This window comes from Saimiri boliviensis, chromosome 11 (assembly GCF_048565385.1).
Source record: "Saimiri boliviensis isolate mSaiBol1 chromosome 11, mSaiBol1.pri, whole genome shotgun sequence".
In the NCBI taxonomy this organism is placed as follows: domain Eukaryota; kingdom Metazoa; phylum Chordata; class Mammalia; order Primates; family Cebidae; genus Saimiri; species Saimiri boliviensis.
The window spans coordinates 44268286-44288144 of record NC_133459.1 but is presented as its reverse complement, the minus strand read 5'-3'; the positions used below and the strand labels follow the sequence as shown (position 1 = coordinate 44288144).

At 48.7% G+C, this 19859-nt stretch overlaps 2 protein-coding genes and 1 pseudogene across 3 annotated transcripts in view; 1 reads left to right on the top strand and 2 right to left on the bottom strand.

Annotated features, from left to right (window-relative positions):
• Nucleotides 1-621: 621 nt before the first annotated feature.
• On the bottom strand, nt 622-766 carry LOC120366273 (U2 spliceosomal RNA; annotated as a pseudogene).
• Nucleotides 685-11020, bottom strand: MMACHC (metabolism of cobalamin associated C). Of its 2 annotated transcripts, XM_074380720.1 has the most exons (5): nt 10894-10982; nt 4648-4771; nt 3149-3343; nt 2460-2612; nt 685-2025 (listed from the first exon to the last, which is right to left on the bottom strand). In XM_074380720.1, the coding sequence occupies exons 3-5, from the start codon at nt 3251-3253 to the stop codon at nt 1606-1608; spliced, it is 678 nt and encodes a 225-aa protein (XP_074236821.1). In that variant the 5' UTR covers nt 3254-3343; nt 4648-4771; nt 10894-10982; the 3' UTR covers nt 685-1605. The 2 variants fall into 2 exon arrangements, with proteins under 2 accessions (XP_074236821.1, XP_010345722.1); XM_010347420.3 differs by lacking the exon at nt 4648-4771 and having other exon boundaries at nt 10894-11020.
• Nucleotides 11021-12983: 1963 nt separating this feature from the next.
• The window catches only part of TESK2 (testis associated actin remodelling kinase 2), a 165022-nt gene continuing 158146 nt past the window's right edge, over nt 12984-19859 (top strand). Inside the window, exon 1 of the mRNA XM_074380715.1 lies at nt 12984-13057. The gene's annotated coding sequence lies outside the window, so the exon portion shown is untranslated. The remainder of the gene's footprint in view (nt 13058-19859) is intronic.

The following is a 19859-nucleotide window of genomic DNA, read 5'->3' as shown; positions in this document are numbered from 1 at the left end:
GTCACTGTTTCCCAGACTGGTTCTGAACTCCTGGCCTCAAACGATCTTCCACGTCAGCCTCCCGAAGTGGTGGGATTACAGGTGAAAGCCACAGTGCCTGGCCAAAGAAAGCCAGTTTTTTTTTTTTTTTTTTTTTTTTTTTTTTTTGAGACGGAGTTTCGCTCTTATTACCCAGGCTGGAGTGCAATGGCGCGATCTCGGCTCACCGCAACCTCCGCCTCCTGGGTTCAGGCAATTCTCCTGCCTCAGCCTCCTGAGTAGCTGGGATTACAGGCACGCACCACCATGCCCAGCTAATTTTTTTGTATTTTAGTAGAGACGGGGTTTCACCATGTTGACCAGGATGGTCTCGATCTCTTGACCTCGTGATTCACCCACCTCGGCCTCCCAAAGTGCTGGGATTACAGGCTTGAGCCACCGTGCCCGGCCAGAAAGCCAGTTTTGATCCTCATTCATAACATCATTTTCCCCAGAGGTTGTCAGCTGGGAAAAGTTATTCTCCTGGGCCCTCTAAGCCAGGGTAGATTCGAACTGAGGAGACTTCCTGTGTATCATATGGTGCTATTCCAGCCACTTGTGTTCATCAGCTACTCCAGTCTGTCCCCTCCTCCTCTAGAACCCAGACTATACCCATGAACAGCAGTACAGAATTCCCAGGCCTTTGGTAACAGCCAACATAGCAGATACTTTTATTTATTTATTTATTAAATTAAACTGTTAAGAACAGATACTACACTTGATCTTAGCCAAAAGGCCGAGAAGCGATCCCAGGTACTTTTCCAAACTGCTTTATGTGTGTTTTTTTTTTTTTTTTTTTTTTTTGAGACGGAGTTTCGCCCTTGTTACCCAGGCTGGAGTGCAATGGCGCGATCTCGGCTCACCGCAACCTCCGCCTCCTGGGTTCAGGCAATTCTCCTGCCTCAGCCTCCTGAGTAGCTGGGATTATAGGCACGCGCCACCATGCCCAGCTAATTTTTTGTATTTTTAGTAGAGACGGGGTTTCACCATGTTGATCAGGTTGGTCTCGATCTCTCGACCTTGTGATCCACCCGCCTCGGCCTCCCAAAGTGCTGGGATTACAGGCTTGAGCCACCGCGCCCGGCTATGTGTGTTTTTTTAGTCCATATGAGATAGGCACTCTTTTTTCTTTTTGGAGAAAGTCTCACACTGTCACCCAAGCTTGAGCGTGGTGGTACAATGTTGGCTCACTGCAACCTCTGCTTCCCAGGTGCAAGCGATTCTCCTGCCTCAGCTGACCGAGAAGCTGGGACTACAGGCTTGCACCACCATGCCTGGCTAACTTTTTATAGTTTTAGTAGAGGCAGGGCTTCATCATGTTGGCCAGGCTAGTCTCGAATTCCTGACCTCGTGATCGACCCGCCTCAGCCTCCCAAAGTGCTGGGATTATAGGCGTGAGCCAAAGGCAGATGGAAATTCTGGATCTTCCCTGGCCTTTATGTTGGCCAAACTTAATTTCCTTGAGCTTGTTATCTTCATGGAAGATATTGAAAGTAGTAATCTTATACTCAAAACCTTTACTTTGCTAAAGCCAATTAAGTTCTAGCAGGTACCACCATAAATCAGAGTCGACATGGGAGAAAGCTATCAAGGGCCAGGGGATGCAGGTGGTGAGACCCTGGGGCTAAGCCAGCTCCGGGCTCTGCTGGGATTCCCAGGCGTCTTGGCGGTATGTATGGTAAAGGGAAAGTCCGGGGATGGAGAACTAGGCTTCTCTGAGGGCTGAGCCAAGCCCAGCAGGGCCAGTCGTTGGGCAGGTGGCGTGGAGAAGTAAGCCTTCTGCTCTTCTGAGTAGCGCTCCTGGGGTGTCACAGCATCCCGGTAAGTCCAGTCACGCCAGTGGAAATTGAAGCCTTCGAGTAGGGCGATACGGTCAGCTCTTGTAGGTACACAGTCATGAGGTTTTCTGGGTGGCAGATCTGGTACCTCTATCCCTGGCAGCAGCACAACCCCTCGGATGGCAAACCAGCCCCCAAATTGGGGGTGTATGCACACACCTGATATGTGCTGGGAAGAGGGTGAAGAAAATCAGGGTCATGGAGGTCCTCAAGTCCAACTGCTATCACTGCAAGCTAGGCCTGTTCACTTATTTCCCCACTCAGTGTACACTGACTCTACGTAAACCTCTGTCTTTCTTTCGGCAAACCCTTTTATAAACTACCCTGGGCACAAGGAAGGGCTAGGCTTCCCAGTCTCACTAGTCTGAACACTGCTATTCTCTCTGTATCCTAAGACAGTTCTGCACATCAGGTTTTCTCACTCTCAAGTCCCCAGTTAGACAACAGAAAGCATGTGACAGGACTGCCCCCTGGCCAGGACACAGCTTGCAACTCTATGAGTTGTGTCAAACAAATCCATCCAGGGAAGGCTGAAGAATGTGGGACCTGGTAGGCAGAGGCCTTTACCAGTCTCTCAGCCTCTATTTACATTTTCCTTCTCACCTGGTTTCCCCACGGGTCAGCCTCCACATCTTTTCGTTGGTAGTAGTAAGCAGCACCTGCTACATGGGCTGCTGTCTGGGCCAGGATCTTGGGGCGTCGGTTGGGGTGTACCTCATAGTCAGCAATGACTTCTATCTGTAGCTCTGGGAGGCTCTGGAATAGTGGACACATTAGAGGCTACTGTTAGCACGAGAGAAGTTATAACCTTGTCCTAGGGAGCCTTAGTTTGTTGTGTGTGTGTGTGTGTGTGTGTGTGTCAACATGGTACTGTCTTCAAAAGGGAAAACATGACCTTATCCTGGGAGGCTCCAATGTGGACCTAGTTATAGTTATTTCCAGAATGGCCTATACTGTTCTGTCCTCAAAAAGACAAGGTAAAGCTTGCAGGAATGTTGGACTCACTCCTATTCCACTTGGAGGCCAAGGAAAGCCTGGTGTGAGGTTCATAATAGTTGCCCATCAGTGTAGGGTGAGTTAGACTGCACACGGGGGGACTGCTGGAGGAGGGTGGTGGAACCTGGGTGTGTGAGAAAGCAGAATGGGGAAATATCACAGAATGTCAAGCCTGGCTTTAGGGTATCATTTCACCTTTGACGTGGCTTCCAGCCCTAGGCTAGATCCTGCATTGAGCCTGGAGGAACTGGAGGCAGCTGTAGGTTTGGGAGCTGGGGGAAAACAGCCTTCCTCACCTCTCTAACACGGTTCAGATGGTAGGCCACACATTGGTCCACTGGGTCGGTCAGCATTTGGAGGTGGCAGCTCTGCAAGAAGGGCTTGAGGGCCCGGTCAAACATGGCAGGCGTGCTGAGTACCAAGAAGGCCAGGGTAGGTCCTGACAGGGGTAGGTGGAAGGCTGGAGGCAAGAGTTCATTGTACCATGCCACCTGAAACAGAAAATTCAGTCCAGGCTGGAGAGGGCCAGTCTAGGCCTTAGCCTGGCCCAAACCTTAACCTTCAGGCCTCATACTTTTGCCCCAGCATCCGTCTTATTCATTCAATGAATTTTCACTGATGCTATGTGATATATTTTTATAAGCAACTCAACTGAATTTGACAGGGAATTGATTATTTTTTGAGACAGAGCCTTGCTCTGTCGCCCAGGCTGGAGTGCAATGGCATGATCTTGGCTCACTGCAATTTCTGCCTCTCAGGTTCAAGTGATTCTCCTGCCTCAGCCTCCCAAGTAGCTGGGATTACATATGTGTACCACCACGCCTGGCTAGTTTTTGTATTTTTAGTAGAGATAGGGTTTTGCCAAGTTGGCCAGGCTGGTCCCGAACTCCTGGCCTTAGCTAGGATCCACCAGTTTCAGCATCCCAAAGTGCTGAGATTATAGGCTTAAGCCACCATGCCTGGCCCAGGGAATTATTTATTGATTGATGGACTGACTGACAACAAAGAATTCAGGCCTCATCCAACTACAAATGAGCCAATGAAAATGAAAAATTCCACCAGGCCTGGTGGCTCACGCCTGTAATCCCAGCACTTTGGGAGGCCGAGGTGGGTGGATCATGAGGTCAGGAGTTTGAGACCAGCCTGGCCAACATAGTGAAACCCTGTCCCTATGAAAAATACAAAACAAGTAGCCGGGTATGGTATAGTCCCAGCTACTCAGGGTGCTGAAGCAGGAGAATTGTTTCAGCCCAGGGGGTTGGTGGAGGTTGTGGTGAGCCAAGACTGTGCCACTGCATTCCAGCTTCGGTAACAAAGCAAGACTCCATCTCAAAAAAAAAAAAAAAAAAAAAAGGAAAATGAAAAACTCAGGAACAAGGTCCAACAGAGCAGAGTTCCTAAATCCACAACTGACTGAGGTACATGAAGCATGGGAACAGTCAAAGTGGCTGTCAACACACTCGCCCTCCAAGTCCAACACCTTGGCATTCTAAGACAAAAGCAAGATTGGAGATTTCTCAAAGCAGAAGCATATGATGCCTTAACAGTTGTTCAGAAGAATATTGTTAATCTGGAAAAGCATGTTGCTGCAGCCAAGCCTGAGAGGGAGAAAGCCACCCGAACCTTCAATGCTGTTTATGCCACAGCCCAACTCATCTTCAAATGACGCAAAACAATGTGGTTTCACCAATCCCTTCCCAACCAGCACTTTACCCTTTTGATATGTTGCCAGGGGAAACCATCAGTGGCAGCAACCTATGTCTACGTCGAAGATCAAAGGGTTATAGCAGATTACCTTATGGGGGCTGGGTGCAGTGGCTCACACCTGTAATCCCAGCACTTCGGGAGGCCAAGATGGGTGGATCATGAGGTCAGGATTTCCAGACCAGCCTGGCCAGCATGGTGAAACCCTGTCGCTACTAAAAAAAAAAAAAAAAAAAAAAGCCAGGCATAGTAGTGTGCCCCTGTAATCCCAGCTACTGGGGAGGCTGAGGCAGGAGAATTGCTTCAATCTGGGAGGTGGAAGTTGCAGTGAGCTGAGATCTCGCCACTGCACTCCAGCCCCAGCCTGGCCGACAAGAGGGAAACTCTGTGTCAAAAAAACAAAACCTTGAACTATGTCCAAAGCATCTTCATAGACAGAGCAAAGACACGATTATGTTCCAGGCTATATAACCTTAACTCTAGAGAGAATTTGCAGAGAACAGGCAGTTTCTTAAAATACTGTTTTTAGGCTGGGCATGGTGGCTCATGCCTGCAATCCCAGCACTTTGGGAGGCTAAATAGAAGCAGAATTGCTTGAAGTCAAGTGTTTGAGACCAGGCTGGGCAAGACAGTGAGAACCTGTCTTTAAAAACAAGAAACCTGGCCAGTTGTGGTGGCTCACACCTGAAATCCCAACACTCTGGGAGGCTGAGGTGAGCGCATCACCTGAGGTCAGGAGTTTGAGGCCAGCCATGGTTAACATGGTGAAACCGTCTCTACTAAAAATACAAAAAATTATTCAGGCGTGGTGGTGGGTGCCTTTAATCCTAGTTACTCAGGAGGCTGAGGCAACAGAATTGCTTGAGCCTGAGAGGCGGCGGTTGCAGTGAGCTGAGATCACGCCATTGAACTCCAGCCTGGGCAACAGTGAAGCTCTGTCTCAAAAACACAAAAACAAAAACAAAAACCTTTATTTTTAAAATGTACATAGTCTCCCTGTTACCCAGGGGTTACAGTGCAGTGGCATGATCTTGGCTCACTGCAACCTCTGCCTCCTGGGTTCAAACAATTCTTGTGCCTCAGCCTCCCAAGTAGCTGGGATTGCGGGCATATGCTACCAGGCCTGGCTAAATTTTTGTATTTTTAGTAGAGATGAGGTTTCACCATGTTGTCCAGGGTGGTCTCAAACTGCTGGCCTCAAGTGATCTGCCCACCTTGGCCTCCCAAAGTGCTAAAATTACAGGCGTGAGCGAGCTTCTGTACCAGGCCAAAGAAAACATTTTTATCAGTTAATGAATTGACGCTACTAAAGAGGCTAGAAATGTACTTAACCTCTGACTTGAGCCCATCAGGGGTTTTCCTACTTTTTTTTTTTTTGAAACAGTCTTGTTCTGTTGCCTAGGCTAGAGTGCAGTGATGTGATCACAGCTCACTGCAGCCTCAACCTCCCGCACTCAAGCAATCATCCCACCTCAGCCTCCTGAGTGGCTGGGACCACAGGTGTGAGCCACCACACCTGGATAGCTGATTAAAACAAAAAAATAAGGAGGCTGAGGCAGAATTGCTTGAACCCAGGAGGCGGAGGTTGCGGTGAGCCGAGATCGCGCCATTGCACTCCAGCCTGGGTAACAAGAGCGAAATTCCGTCTAAAAAAAAAAAAAAAAAATTTCATAGAGACAGGGTCTCCCTATGTTGCCCAGGATGGGGTTTTCCTACTTTTGACAGACTTTCTTGTTACCATGCTCAACACCATATTAGTCTACAAAATCCCTATTAGCAATTTTGTGGGTTGTTTTTTTTTCTTTTCTTTTTTTTTTTTGAGACGGAATTTCGCTCTTGTTACCCAGGCTGGAGTGCAATGGCGCGATCTCGGCTCACCGCAACCTCCGCCTCCTGGGTTCAGGCAATTCTCCTGCCTCAGCCTCCTGAGTAGCTGGGATTACAGGCACGAGCCACGATGCCCAGCTAATTTTTTGTATTTTTAGTAGAGATGGGGTTTCACCATGTTGACCAGGATGGTCTCGATCTCTTGACCTCGTGATCCACCCGCCTCGGCCTCCCAAAGTGCTGGGATTACAGGCTTGAGCCACTGTGCCCGGCCTGTTTTTTTTTCTGAGATAGAATTTTGCTCTTGTTCCCCAGGCTGGAGTTCAGTGGTGCAATCTTGGCTTACTGCACCCTCTGCCTCCTGGGCTCAAGGGATTCTCCTGTCTCACCCTCCCAAGTAGCTGGGATGATAGGTGCCTGCCAGCATGCTTGGTGCATTTTTTGTATTTTTAGTAGAGACGGGGTTTCATCATGTTGGCTAGGGTGGTCTCGAACTCCTGACTTCAGGTTATCCGCCGGTCTGGGATAATCCCTCCCAAAGTGCTGGGATTACAGGTGGGAGCCACTGTTCCTGGCCAGCAAGCTTATGTTTTCGAGGTTGACCAATCAGCAAAGCGAAGGTGTGATTAATGCAAACTTTGTTTTTAGTTTTAGGATACACAATATTTGCTTTGGTCTACTTGGCCTGTACATCCAAGAAATTGGATTCCACTGAAACACACTGTCTGTACCCACATTCACACACTGAACATGGAGAAGAGATGTCACAAGAAGCCTGAACCAAAGACCTGTAACATAACCTGCAATGAACTTGCTAAATCACATAGTTGTGGAGGTTGTGGCTGTTCACACAAAGTGCTATGGATATACCTGCATCACTTACTGGGGATTTCTGACTTATAGTGCAGAACACTTTATACAGGTCTACACAGGATACCTGGGGGTTGTGCCTTAATGGGACAGAGTGGGATAACCATTACTTACTTGATTGTAGCTGGTATTAACTGCTGTAACAGATAAGTGAAATCTGCTTAAATGTGACTGTTGTGGTTAGGTCTGTTCCCCTTCATGTTTACTATAGGTTCATGTATTATATGACAGGGAACTTCTCCTGCCTCAGCCTCCCGAGTAGCTCAGATTACAGGTGCACGCCACCACACCCAGCTAATTTTGTATTTTTTGTAGAGATGGGGTTTCACCACGTTGGCCAGGCTGGTCTTGAACTCCTGACCTCCAGTAATCTCTGTGCCCCACCCCCACCCCCGCTCCCTGTCTTGGCCTCCTAAAGTGCTGGGATTATAGGCATGAGCCACTGCACCTGGCTACAGAGAGTTCTAATAGAAAGGCAGTTAGCTGGGCATGGTGGCGCGTGCCTGTAATCCCAGCTACTCGGGAGGCTGAGGCAGGAGAATTGCCTGAACCCAGGAGGCGGAGGTTGCGGTGAGCCGAGATTGCGCCATTGCACTCCAGCCTGGGTAACAAGAGCGAAACTCTGTCTCAAAAAAAAAAAAAAAAGAAAGGCAGAACCACTAAGAACAATAGAAATGACTCTACTATGGCTAGTGCAATGACAGGGCCAGATGAGGGGCTTCTAAAATTAGAAAAGGCTTTCTTGGATGCTAAGTCTTTCTTTTTTTTTTTTTTGAGATGGAGTTTTGCTCTTGTTACCCAGGCTGGAGTGCAATGGCGCGATCTCGGCAAACCGCAACCTCCGCCTCCTGGGCTCAGGCAATTCTCCTGCCTCAGCCTCCTGAGTAGCTGGGATTACAGGCACGCGCCACCATGCTCAGCTAATGTTTTGTATTTTTAGTAGAGACGGGGTTTCACCATGTTGACCAGGATGGTCTTGATCTCTTGACCTCATGATCCACCCGCCTCGGCCTCCCAAAGTGCTGGGATTACAGGCTTGAGCCACCGCGCCCGGCCTGGATGCTAAGTCTTAAAGGCTGGAAAGTCAACTGTCAGGTTGATGTGGGGAAGATAATCTGGTGTTATTTATTATTTATATTTCTCCAAAAAAAACTTACTGGTGTGTATTTTAAAAACAAGTCACAGACTGAGCACGGTGACTCGTGTGTAATCCCAGTGCTTTGGGTGGCCAAAACAGGAGGATCACTTGAGGCCAGGAGTTCAAGACCAGCCAGGGCAACAAAGTGAGATGTTGGTGCGTGTTGGTTTTGGTGCATGCCTGGAGTCAGCTACTTGGGAGACTGAAGTGGGAGGATCTCTTGAGTCCAGGAGTTTGAGGTGGCAGTGAGGTATGATTGCACCACTGTACTCCAGCCTGGGGAACAGAGTGAGACTTTGTCTCTAAATAAATAAAGAATAAAATAAACAGAGGTCACAGCATAAGCAAACACACTGGCAGAAAATTCCGGGGCATATTTGAAAATTGTCTAGTTTGGTGGAAGTAAAAGGTCTTTAGAGGGGATCAGAGGGAGAGAAGGCTGGAGAGATCAATAGGAGTGAGATTGTGATTGGCTTTGAATACCAATTTAAAGAATATGGATTTAATTTGGTGACAATGAACAGCCACTGAAGATTTAAGGAGTAAATTAGCATGATCAGTTTTAGATCAGTCTGGCTGCAGTGTGGAGGATGGACTGGAGGTAAAATGACAGCAAGGAGGTTATTAGAGTAATCCAAGTGAGAAATGGTGTCCTGGACCACAGCATAGATGGGTGGAATAGAAGGGAATGGATTTGGGAGATTCACTAGACAGTCTTTTTTTTTTTTTTTTTTTTTTTTTTTTGAGACAGAGTTTCACTCTGTTGCTCAGGCTGGAGTATACTGGCGCAGTCTCAGCTCACTGCATCCTCCACCTCCTGTGTTCAAGTAATTCTCCTGCTTCAGCTTCCCCAGTAGCTGGGACTACAGGTGCATGCCACCACACCCAGCTAATTTTTGTATTTTTAGTAGAGACAGGGTTTCACCATGTTGGCCAGGATGGTCTCAATCTCTTGACCTTGTGATCCACCAGCCTCAGCCATCCAAAGTGCTGGGATTACAGGCATGAGCCACTGTGCCTGGCTTCAGTAGACAGTCTTATAGGTAGGTCTTGGTGGCAGATTGGATGTGGGAGTAGGGCGGTGAGAGGTAGGAGCCTAGGATGATTGGCAGGGCTGCAATTGGCTTTGTTCAGTACAAAAGCTCCTAATACCCAGGTGTACTCAACTTGCCAGAATAGACGTTCTCACCTGCCATCCACTGAAACAGTGTCTCAAAGAGTTAAAGGTTGATCTGCAAAAAATAGCTTTTCTTTTCACAAAAACCCAGTGTCATAATACTGGCTTTTAGCACATCAGGCATCCAGCCCTTTTACTTGGTAACACCACTCCTGTCTCCACACCTTTACTCAAGCTTTTTCTGGTATTTGGGATGTACATAATCCTCCTTCCTTTCATTCTATCTTTTTATATATAGCTCAATTCCATTTTTTCTGGCAAGACCGCTCTCAAACTAGACCCAGCCTTCTTCTCCCTCTATATCCTCCTCCAGCACTGCTGTGAGCCACTCAGTGGAAGGATTTGGAAGTGGGCTGTCTCTTCTCTTAAGCATCAGGCAGAGGGCTCAAACTGGGTTGATTTAGCTTTGTAACTTAAACTGCTCAGGGAACAGGGCACTGATGTGGGGAAATGTACCTGTGTAAATGGGGTGGGGGTGTAGTGCCGAGACTGCTGTGCCAAGCGAATGCACAAAGTTTCATTACTCAGCCCAGCACCGATGACTGGCAACGTCATGAAATACCCTTCTGTTGGTAGAGGGAACAAACCAGCCAATTGTTTGCTTGTTCATCACCACGAATGCCTTTCTCTCCTCAGCTGACCTAAATCATAGCTATGCAAACCTTCTAGGCTTTGCCCTCTCCTAAATCCTTTAGGAAGTTCCAAGGTAACTCTGCCTCACAGGTCCCTTTCTTTTTGTAATTTATGTAGGTGACAATCTGAGCCACACAAGTTAGAGGTCATATGGTGTCTCCCGTTAACCAATCCAGCATTATATGGAGGTAAAAGGACATACATGCAACAACTACTTTTTTTTTTTTGAGACAGAGTTTCACTCTTTTTGCCCAGGCTGGAGTACCATTGCGAGATCTCGGCTCACTGCAACCTCCGCCTCCTGGGTTCAAGCGATCTCCTGCCTTAGCCTCCGGAGTAGCTAGGATTACAGGCATGCGTCACCACGGCCGGCTAATTTTGCATTTTTTTTTTTTAGTAGAGACAGGGTTTCACCATGGTGGCCAGGCTGGTCTCGAACTCCTGACCTCAGGTGATCCGCCCACCTCGACCTTCCACAGTACTGGAATTACAGGCGTGAGCCACCATGACTGGCCGCGACCATTACCTTTTTAACCCAAGCCCCCAGTGAAACTCTCTGTCGTCAAAAGGACACCGGGCCACAGGAACCCAGGAGGATCAGAGGCTCCCGAGGCCTAATGTTAATTGCAACGAAGCCAATCATGTCGCTCTAGAACAGCAGGACCCTAGAACAGCAAGAGGGATAAACTAACCTGGAAGGGGTAAACCTCGAAGCCAAAAGGACACAGCGTGTCCTCGATCTTCTGCTTCAGCTCTGCTACTTTCGGCTCCATAGCGCACGTTACACGCTGAGGTTGCTGGGGAATGAAGTCTCAAGGACTACTGGGCCGTTTCTTTTTAAGGCAGCTTCGACTACGTTTCCCAGATAGCATTGGGACCAGTAGTGGGACATTATTGGCTATGCGCGATGCATCTTGGGATGCGTAGTTTGATCCTTGGAGACAGCCACGCCAAGTCAGGAGGACTCAGTTTCCCAGCAAGCTTCACGGTGGGTGTGTGCATGTACGTGTCTCTTCCGGGGTAAGGTAGTTCCTCCACCTCCATCGCCGGTTGTGTTCGCGAGAGACGAACTCAGTTTCCCAGGTGGCCCTGCGGCAGCCAGTCCAAAGTCGGACTTTCAAAACTAACACGTAGTTTTGAACCCGGCGGCGGCAGTTGTGGCTTGCACACGTTTGGCGTGATAGTGTCAGTATACTTGTTCTGGGGAGGTCTCGATCAGGTTCTGGCACCTTCAACCCCGACCTGATGTCTGCGTATCATCAGAATATCCCGCTTTTCCTCCAGTTCCCCAGGAGCTTCCCTCCTTTCACTAGTCCCAGAATCGCAGTTTTGGTCTGATAGTGCATCCCCCTATCCCGAATGTTGCATCCTCACTTCCCTCTTTCCATCTACCGTGGTGGCTCTTCCTGGGCTGTGCATTGGATATTCCCAGCTGGGAGAGCAAGCACAAGACACCAGGGAGCCAGACCCTTGCCGCTCCCCGCCACAGGATATGAGTAGGAGCCTCAACTGGTTTGAGCAGCTCAATGTGCTTCTCGACGCTACTGATGGAAATATGTCCCAAATTAAGGTGAGGGGTCGGTGGAGGCTCCCAGTTTGCATGGGCAGGTTAAGGGACTCTCAGAGCTCATTGGCCCGTGCAACTGTTTCTTTTATAGCGGCGGATCTTTCTGGGGGTCTCCACCGCAGGCGAGTAATGTTTCTTTCTACTTCCACCCCCTTTCTCTTTCTGTGCCTTCTTCCAGTGCCTGTATCATCCATTACTCCTTCCAAATTCCAACTCTGTCCTTTCCTAAACTCTGTTTCCCCACACAGACCCTGCACTTAAACCTTCCTTATTCCCTCAATAGGGGACCTGTCTGAAACCTGGATTTCCTCTCATCACTTGCCTCTGCAGTTAGGAGTCCAAGCTCAACAGCTTTGGGCTTTAAAGACTCCCACAGCCCCGCAAAGGTTGTGCTGGCCTGAGTCCTATAGCCCATCCTCTCTCTCTAAGATGAAGTTACTCTTCTATGATCCTAGGTTCCATCTCAGGCTGAGGTGAGGCTTGGAGTCCTTGGTGTGTATATGTGATGTTTGTGTGATATGAGGATACTAGGGGTTGGGAAAATCTGTTAACACAGTAGCTCATGTGTTTTTTTCTGCCTGGGGAGGTGACTGAGGCACTAAGGCAGGCAGTGCAGGGTATGCTAGAAGAGTGAGAGCAGCAGAAGTACCAGATCAGTGTCCTGGAAGGTATTTGGCCAGTTCTTTTCTTTGTACACACAACTTCATATGTATGCACACAATTTTGCCACACACATGTTATATGAATACATATATCTTGATTTGCAAGTAGAGTATATAGGCTCTTCTGAAACTCTTAGAGAGGATGATCCCCAGCTAGTCCCACTGTAGTATCACATTAAGATTGCTGCAGGGGGGCCCAAAGGGGAGGGCTGAGATGGGCCTTCTGAGCCAGGTTCCTGACCTCAAATGATCTACCTGCCTTGCAAAGTGCTGGGATTATAGGTGTGAGCCACCACACCCGGCCTGGAAAGTCTTCTTGTTCTCCCATTAAGTGACCATGGCTCCAACTGCCTGAGCTACTGAGAAGTCTGGCCAAGTATTTTGTCGCACTCTTTGCCTCTCATGATGTGAGTTTAGTCCCTTCAGTCACTTTGGAAGCTTCCCAACAGGTGAGCCAGAATGTTTCTGTCTCAGTTTTCAGCACCAGGCTGGTCACAGGCAGGGAGGGAGAAGGAAAGAAGTTGGGGAACAGCCCCCTTACATTCTTTCTCATCTGCAGGCCAGCACCAGGAGCTGCTGCTGAAACAGCTGGCTGAGGGATGACAGTCTCAGGCCTGCAATTATAAGGTAGGACTAGGATCAGACTCGTGTCTGCATATTTCTCTATGGAGGACCCTTCCTTTCTCTCTTCATCTTGTTCTGCACACAGGCCAGGATACTTTCTCTTGTCCTATCTCCATCCCTCTCTTCCCTGTGCTGACTCTCTCTCTTTCCAGAGCTCTTCTTCCTAACCCTTCTGCTCCCTGCCATGAGAAACTGTCCTCGCCCACATGAGGGTTCCAAGTATGCTGAAGAGGACAGTCATAGGGAGGGAGAGAGGGAGAGGTTTGGTTCCACCTGAGCCCATGATCTGACAGATGTTGGAGCAATTGCAAAGTGGCCAGGAAGGCAAGGGTCATACCCTGGAGGCTGCCAGGACAGAGGACCAAGATGCCTGGAGGAAGCACAATCTCCTCAGGTCAGGGAGTGTGGGCGCTGTGCCAGTGGAGGGGGTTTGTCTCAAAGGTCAGCCACTGGGGACCAAAGTTCAGCTGTTCTAGATTTGGCTTGGGTTTATGGGGGCAGTATGAGTATCTGGATTGTAGCCCATAAGGGCATTCTTTACTTGATACGAAGTCACTGAGGTACCTTTATATGTTTGGATGTTAAAGAGGGAGGAGATTGGCTGGTCACTGTAGCTCATGCCTATAATCACAGCACTTTGGGAGGCTGGGTTGTGCAGATTACCTGAGGTCAAAAGTTCAAGACCGCCAGGCACGGTGGTTCACGCCTGTAATCCCAGGACTTTGGGAGGCCGAGGTGGGCAGATCACCTGAGGTTGGGAGTTTGAGATCAGCCTGACCAACATAGAGAAGAAACCCCATCTTTACTAAAAATACAAAATTAGCCGGGCGTGGTGGCGCATGCCTGTAATCCCAGCTACTAGGGAGGCTGAGGCAGGAGAATCACTTAAACCCAGGAGGCGGAGGTTGCAGTGAGCTGAGATCGCGCCATTGTACTCCAGCTTGGGCAACAAGAGCAAAACTCTGTCTTAAAAAAAAAAAAAAAAAAAGTTCAAGACCAGCTTGCCTAACATGGTGAAACTCCATCTCTACAAAAATTAGCTGGGCATGATGGCAGGTGTCTGTAATCCCAGCAACTTGGGAGGCTGAGTTGGGAGAATTACTTGAACCCAGGAGGTGGAGCTGAGATTACGCCATTACACTCCAGCCTGGGTGATAGAGTGATACTCTGTCTCAAAATAAAAAAAAAAAAAAAAAAGGGAGGAGACCAGAGTCCTAGTCTCAGGCAGGAGGACAGTTCTGTGCTGGAAGGGCCCCCTTGACACATCATCATCATCTCTGTTTCTGGTTCTGTTTCCCTTTCCAGGACCTCCATTCATGTTCTCCAATCTAAGCTGTTTCTGGGCTGTCTGCCCCTTCCCTCTTGATGTAGCTATTATCTGTCCTCTCTACTGAGGCTTTTCACTGCCTGCCCACCCTTGCCCTCAAACTGCAATAAAATGATTTAACCCTCCCTGATGTGTTTTCTATGAGTCAGCACCACATGGGATAGAATCAGATATACCTGTTAATCTTCCTGTTACTTGAAGTGCTTTCTATGACCTCTACTCTTGAAATCCAAGTTCATAGACATTTATAGCTGTACTTTTTTGTTGTTGTTGTTGAGATGGAGTCTTGCTCTGTCACTCAGGCTGGAGTACAGTGGTGCCATCTCAGCTCGCTGCAACCTCCGCCTCCCAGGTTCAAGCGATTTTCCTGCCTCAGCCTCCCGAGTAGCTGGGATTATGGGCACGTGCCACCATGCCTGACTAATTTTTATATTTTTAGTAGAGACAGGGTAGCTGGTCTTCTTCTTCTTCTTTTTTTTTTTTATACAGAGTTTCGCTCTTGTTACCCAGGCTGGAGTGCAATGGCGTGATCTCGGCTCACCGTAACCTCCACCTCCTGGGCTCAGGCAATTCTCCTGCCTCAGCCTCCTGAGTAGCTGGGATTACAGGCATGCGCCACCATGTCCAACTAATTTTTTGTATTTTTAGTAGAGACAGGGTTTCACCAAGTTGACCAGGATGGTCTCGATCTCTTGACCTCGTGATCCACCCGCCTCGGCCTCCCAAAGTGCTGGGATTACAGGCTTGAGCCACCGCGCCCGGCCAATTTTTTGTATTTTTTAGTAGAGATGGGGTTTCACCATGTTGACCAGGATGGTCTCGATCTCTTGACCTCGTGATCCACCCGCCTCGGCCTCCCAAAGTGCTGGGATTACAGGTGTGAGCCACTGCGCCCGACCGGTAGCTAGTCTTAAACTTGTGATCTCAAATGATCCTCTTGCTTTGGCCTCCCAAAGTGCTGGGATTACAGGTGTGAGCCACTGTGCTTGGCCTACAGTTGTACCTTCTGAGTGCAAGCTCAGTTGAACTTGGAAAGAGATGGGAGCTCCCATTCTAGTGAGTAGAATGAGGTAGGATACTGCTCTGGGGCAGTAGTGCTGGGGAATGCAAAGGAGGATGAGATATTCTGGTGGGACCTGGATCAGGACAGTAGGAGGCTACCTTTCTTCATCTCCAGCTTCTGCCTTTTTTTTTTTTTTTTTTTTTTTTGAGACGGAGTTTCACTCTTGTTACCCAGGTTGGAGTGCAATGGTGCGATCTCGGCTCACCGCAACCTCCGCCTCCTGGGTTCAGGCAATTCTCCTGCCTCAGCCTCCTGAGTAGCTGGGATTACAGGCATGCACAACTATGCCCAGCTAATTTTTTGTATTTTTAGTAGAGACGGGGTTTCACCATGTTGACCAGGATGGTCTCGATCTCTTGACCTCGTGATCCACCCGCCTCGGCCTCCCAAAGTGCTGGGATTACAGGCTTGAGCCACCGCGCCCGGCTTTTTTTTTTTTTGAGACAAGATCTCACTCTGTTGCCCACGCTGGAGTACAGTAACATGATCTTGGCTCACTGCAGCCTATCCCTTCTGGGCTAAAGCAATCCTCCTACCTTAGCCTTCCAAGTAATAATATATGGGATTACAGGCACACGCCATCATGCCTGACTAAGTTTTTTGTATTTTTCGTAGAGATGAGGTTTCACCATATTGCCCAGGCTGTTCTCGATCTCCTGGGCTCAACTGATCCCCCTGCTTCAGCCTTCCAAAGTGTTGGGATTACAGGTGTGAGCTCCATACCTGGCCCCAGCTTCTGCCACTTGAGGCTTTTTCCAGCATCTCTACACATCATCCTTAGCAGCCCAGACTGCATTTCTGTAGCAGTCTCTTCCCTGGTCTCTTCTTTCAGTGTCTCTACCTTTTTCTTTTTTTTTTTTGAGACGGAGTTTCGCTCTTGTTACCCAGGCTGGAGTGCAATGGCACGATCTCGGCTCACCGCAATGTCCGCCTCCTGGGCTCAGGCAATTCTCCTGCCTCAGCCTCCTGAGTAGCTGGGATTACAGACACGCGCCACCACGCCCAGCTAGTTTTTTGTATTTTTAGTAGAGACGGGGTTTCACCATGTTGACCAGGATGGTCTCGATCTCTCGACCTCATGATCCACCCACCTCGGCCTCCCAAAGTGCTGGGATTACAGGCTTGAGCCACCGCGCCCGGCCGTGTCTCTACCTTTAATCCAGTGGCTTTAAGAAATTTTTGGGGCCGGGCACGGTGGCTCAGGCCTGTAATCCCAGCCCTTTGGGAGGCCGAGGCGGGTGGATCACGAGGTCAAGAGATCGAGACCATCCTGGTCAACATGGTGAAACCCCGTCTCTACTAAAAATACAAAAAAAATTAGCTGGGCGTGGTGGCGTGTGCCTGTAATCCCAGCTACTCAGGAGGCTGAGGCAGGAGAATTGCCTGAATCCAGGAGGCGGAGGTTGCGGTGAGCCGAGATCGCGCCATTGCACTCCAGCCTGGGTAACAAGAGCGAAACTCCATCTCAAAAAAAAAAAAAAAAAAAAATTTTGGGGCCAGGCATGGTGGCTCATGCCTGTAATCCCAGCACTTTGGGAGGTCAGGGTGGGCTTATCACCTGAGGTCAGGAGTTCAAGACCAGCCTGGCTAAGATGGCAAAACCTTGTCTCTATTGAAAATACAAAAATTAGCCGGGTGTGGTGGTGTGTGCTATAGAGTAGAGTAGGAGTAGGAGTGATATACTCTGATATTTTCTGGTGGCTGAGGCAGGAGAATTGCTTGAACCCATGAGGCAGAGATTGTAGTGAGCTGAGATTGTACCACTGCACTCCAGCCTGGGTGACAGAGCAAGACTGCATCTCAAAAAAAAAAAAAAAAAAAAAAGAAAAAAATTGGCTGTGAAATAAGAAATACAACAGTAGGCCGGGCGCGGTGGCTCAAGCCTGTAATCCCAGCACTTTGGGAGGCCGAGGCGGGTGGATCACGAGGTCGAGAGATCGAGACCATCCTGGTCAACAAGGTGAAACCCCGTCTCTACTAAAAATACAAAAAGTTAGCTGGGCATGGTGGTGCGTGCCTGTAATCCCAGCTACTTAGGAGGCTGAGGCAGGAGAATTGCCTGAGCCCAGGGGGCGGAGGTTGCGGTGAGCCGAGATCGCGCCATTGCACTCCAGCCTGGGTAACAAGAGCGAAACTCCATCTCAAAAAAAAAAAAAAAAAAAAAAAAAGAAATACAACAGTAAAAAATACAATTTACTGGCTGGGCATGGTGGCTCACGCCTGTAATCCCAGCACTTTGGGATGCCAAGGCAGGTGGATCACGCGGTCAAGAGCTCAAGACCAGCCTGGCCATCATGGTGAAACCCGGTCTCTACCAAAAATACAAAAATTAGCCGAGCATGGTGGCAGGTGCCTGTAATCCCAGCTACTCGGGAGGCTGAGGCAGTGAATTGCATAAACCCGGGAGGCGAAGGTTGAAGTGAGCTGTGATCACATCACTGTGCTTCAGTCTGGGTGACAGAGTGAGACTCGGTCTCAAGAAAATAAAAAAGAAGGCCGGGCGCTGTGGCTCAGCCTGTAATCCCAGCACTTTGGGAGGCCGAGGTGGGTGGATCACGAGGTCAAGAGATCGAGACCATTCCGGTCAACATGTTGAAACCCTGTCTCTACTAAAAATACAAAAAATTAGCTGGGCATGGTGGCGTGTGCCTGTAATCCCAGCTACTCAGGAGGCTGAGGCAGGAGAATTACCTGAACCCAGGAGGCGGAGGTTGCGGTGAGCCGAGATCGTGCCATTGCACTCCAGCCTGCGGTAACAAGAGCGAAACTCTGTCTCAAGAAAAAAAAAAAAAAAAAGAAATACACTTTATATTGTGACATAGTAAATATGTGTTTAGATTTATTAAGTGAAACTAAAATTTTATGATTTAATTTTTTCCTTAGTAGGAGTGATATACTCTGATATCTTCTATTTATTATATTTCATTTAAAAATGCCTTGTGACTAATGATCCTGATCCTTTCACTACTTGGACAATGGACTGCATGGGTCCACTTTTTTTTTTTTTTGGAGTTAGAGTTTCACTCTGTTATTCAGGCTGGAGTGCAGTGGTGAGATCACAGCTCTCTGGAGCCTCAGCTTCCTGGGATCAAGTGATCCTCCAACCTCAGCCTCCCAAGTAGTGAGGACCACAGGCATGTGCCACCATGCATGGCTAATTTTTTGTACTTTTTGTAAAGACAGGGTTTCACCGTCTTACCCAGGCTAGTCTCGAACTCCAGGGCTTAAGTGATTTTCCTGCCTCAGTCTCCCAAAGCCTAAAATTTGGGATTACAGCCTGAGCCAACATACCCAACCTCAACAGAAATACTAAATAGAAATGTGGAAAATTGTTATTTGAGCTGTCACTAGGTGGCAGCACATGATTTGTTCCCATCTCTTTCCAAGTTCCACTGAGCTTGTACTCAGAAGGTACAGCTGTAGGCTGAGCGCAGTGGCTCACACCTTTAATCCCAGCACTTTGGGAGACCAAGGCAGGGGGATCACTTGAGATCAGAAGCCTTTGGTCAGGGGGACTGGGCTGGGGTGATCTCTCTTCTCCCTTCAGAGAGTCTGTGAGCTACCTACCAAATAATCTTCCTAACACTGCCCTGTTTAGTTTATGGTCCTGCTCAAGAATAGCTCTCGGGCGGGTGTGGTGGCTCAAGCCTGTAATCCCAGCACTTTGGGGGGCCGAGGCGGGTGGATCACGAGGTCAAGAGATGGAGACCATCCTGGTCAACATGGTGAAACCCCGTCTCTACTAAAAATACAAAAAATTAGCTGGGCATGGTGGCGCGTGCCTGTAATCCCAGCTACTCAGGAGGCTGAGGCAGGAGAATTACCTGAACCCGGGAGGCAGAGGTTGCGGTGAGCCGAGATCGTGCCATTGCACTCGAGCCTGGGTAACAAGAGCAAAACTCCTTCTCAAAAAAAAAAAAAAAAAAAAGAATAGCTCTCATAGCATAAAAAACAAAGGACAAATCTGAAAATTGGCATTTAAGCCCAACCCACATGCAGCCTCTTCTCTCTCCAATATCTCCTACCACACTTCTTTGTTTCTTTTTATTTTTTGAGACAGGGTCCTGCTCTGCTGTCCAGGCTGGAGTGCAGTGGCACCATCCACAGCTCACTGTAGCCCTGACCTCCTGGGCTCAGGTGATCTTCCAGCCTCAGCCTACCAAGCAGCTAGGACCACAAGTACATGCCACCATGCCAGGCTAACTTTTTTTCTGTACAGACAGGGTCTTGCTTTGTTGCTCAGGCTGGTCTCAATCTCCTGGCCTCAAGTGATCCACCTTGGCCTCCTAAAGTGCTGGGATTACAGAAATGAATTACCATGCCTGGCCATATTTCTTAAACTTTATTGCCACTAGGAATGCATACCACCTATACTCTTCCAGGAGGATGGGAGTCTAAAGATGTCTGAAAAGGGG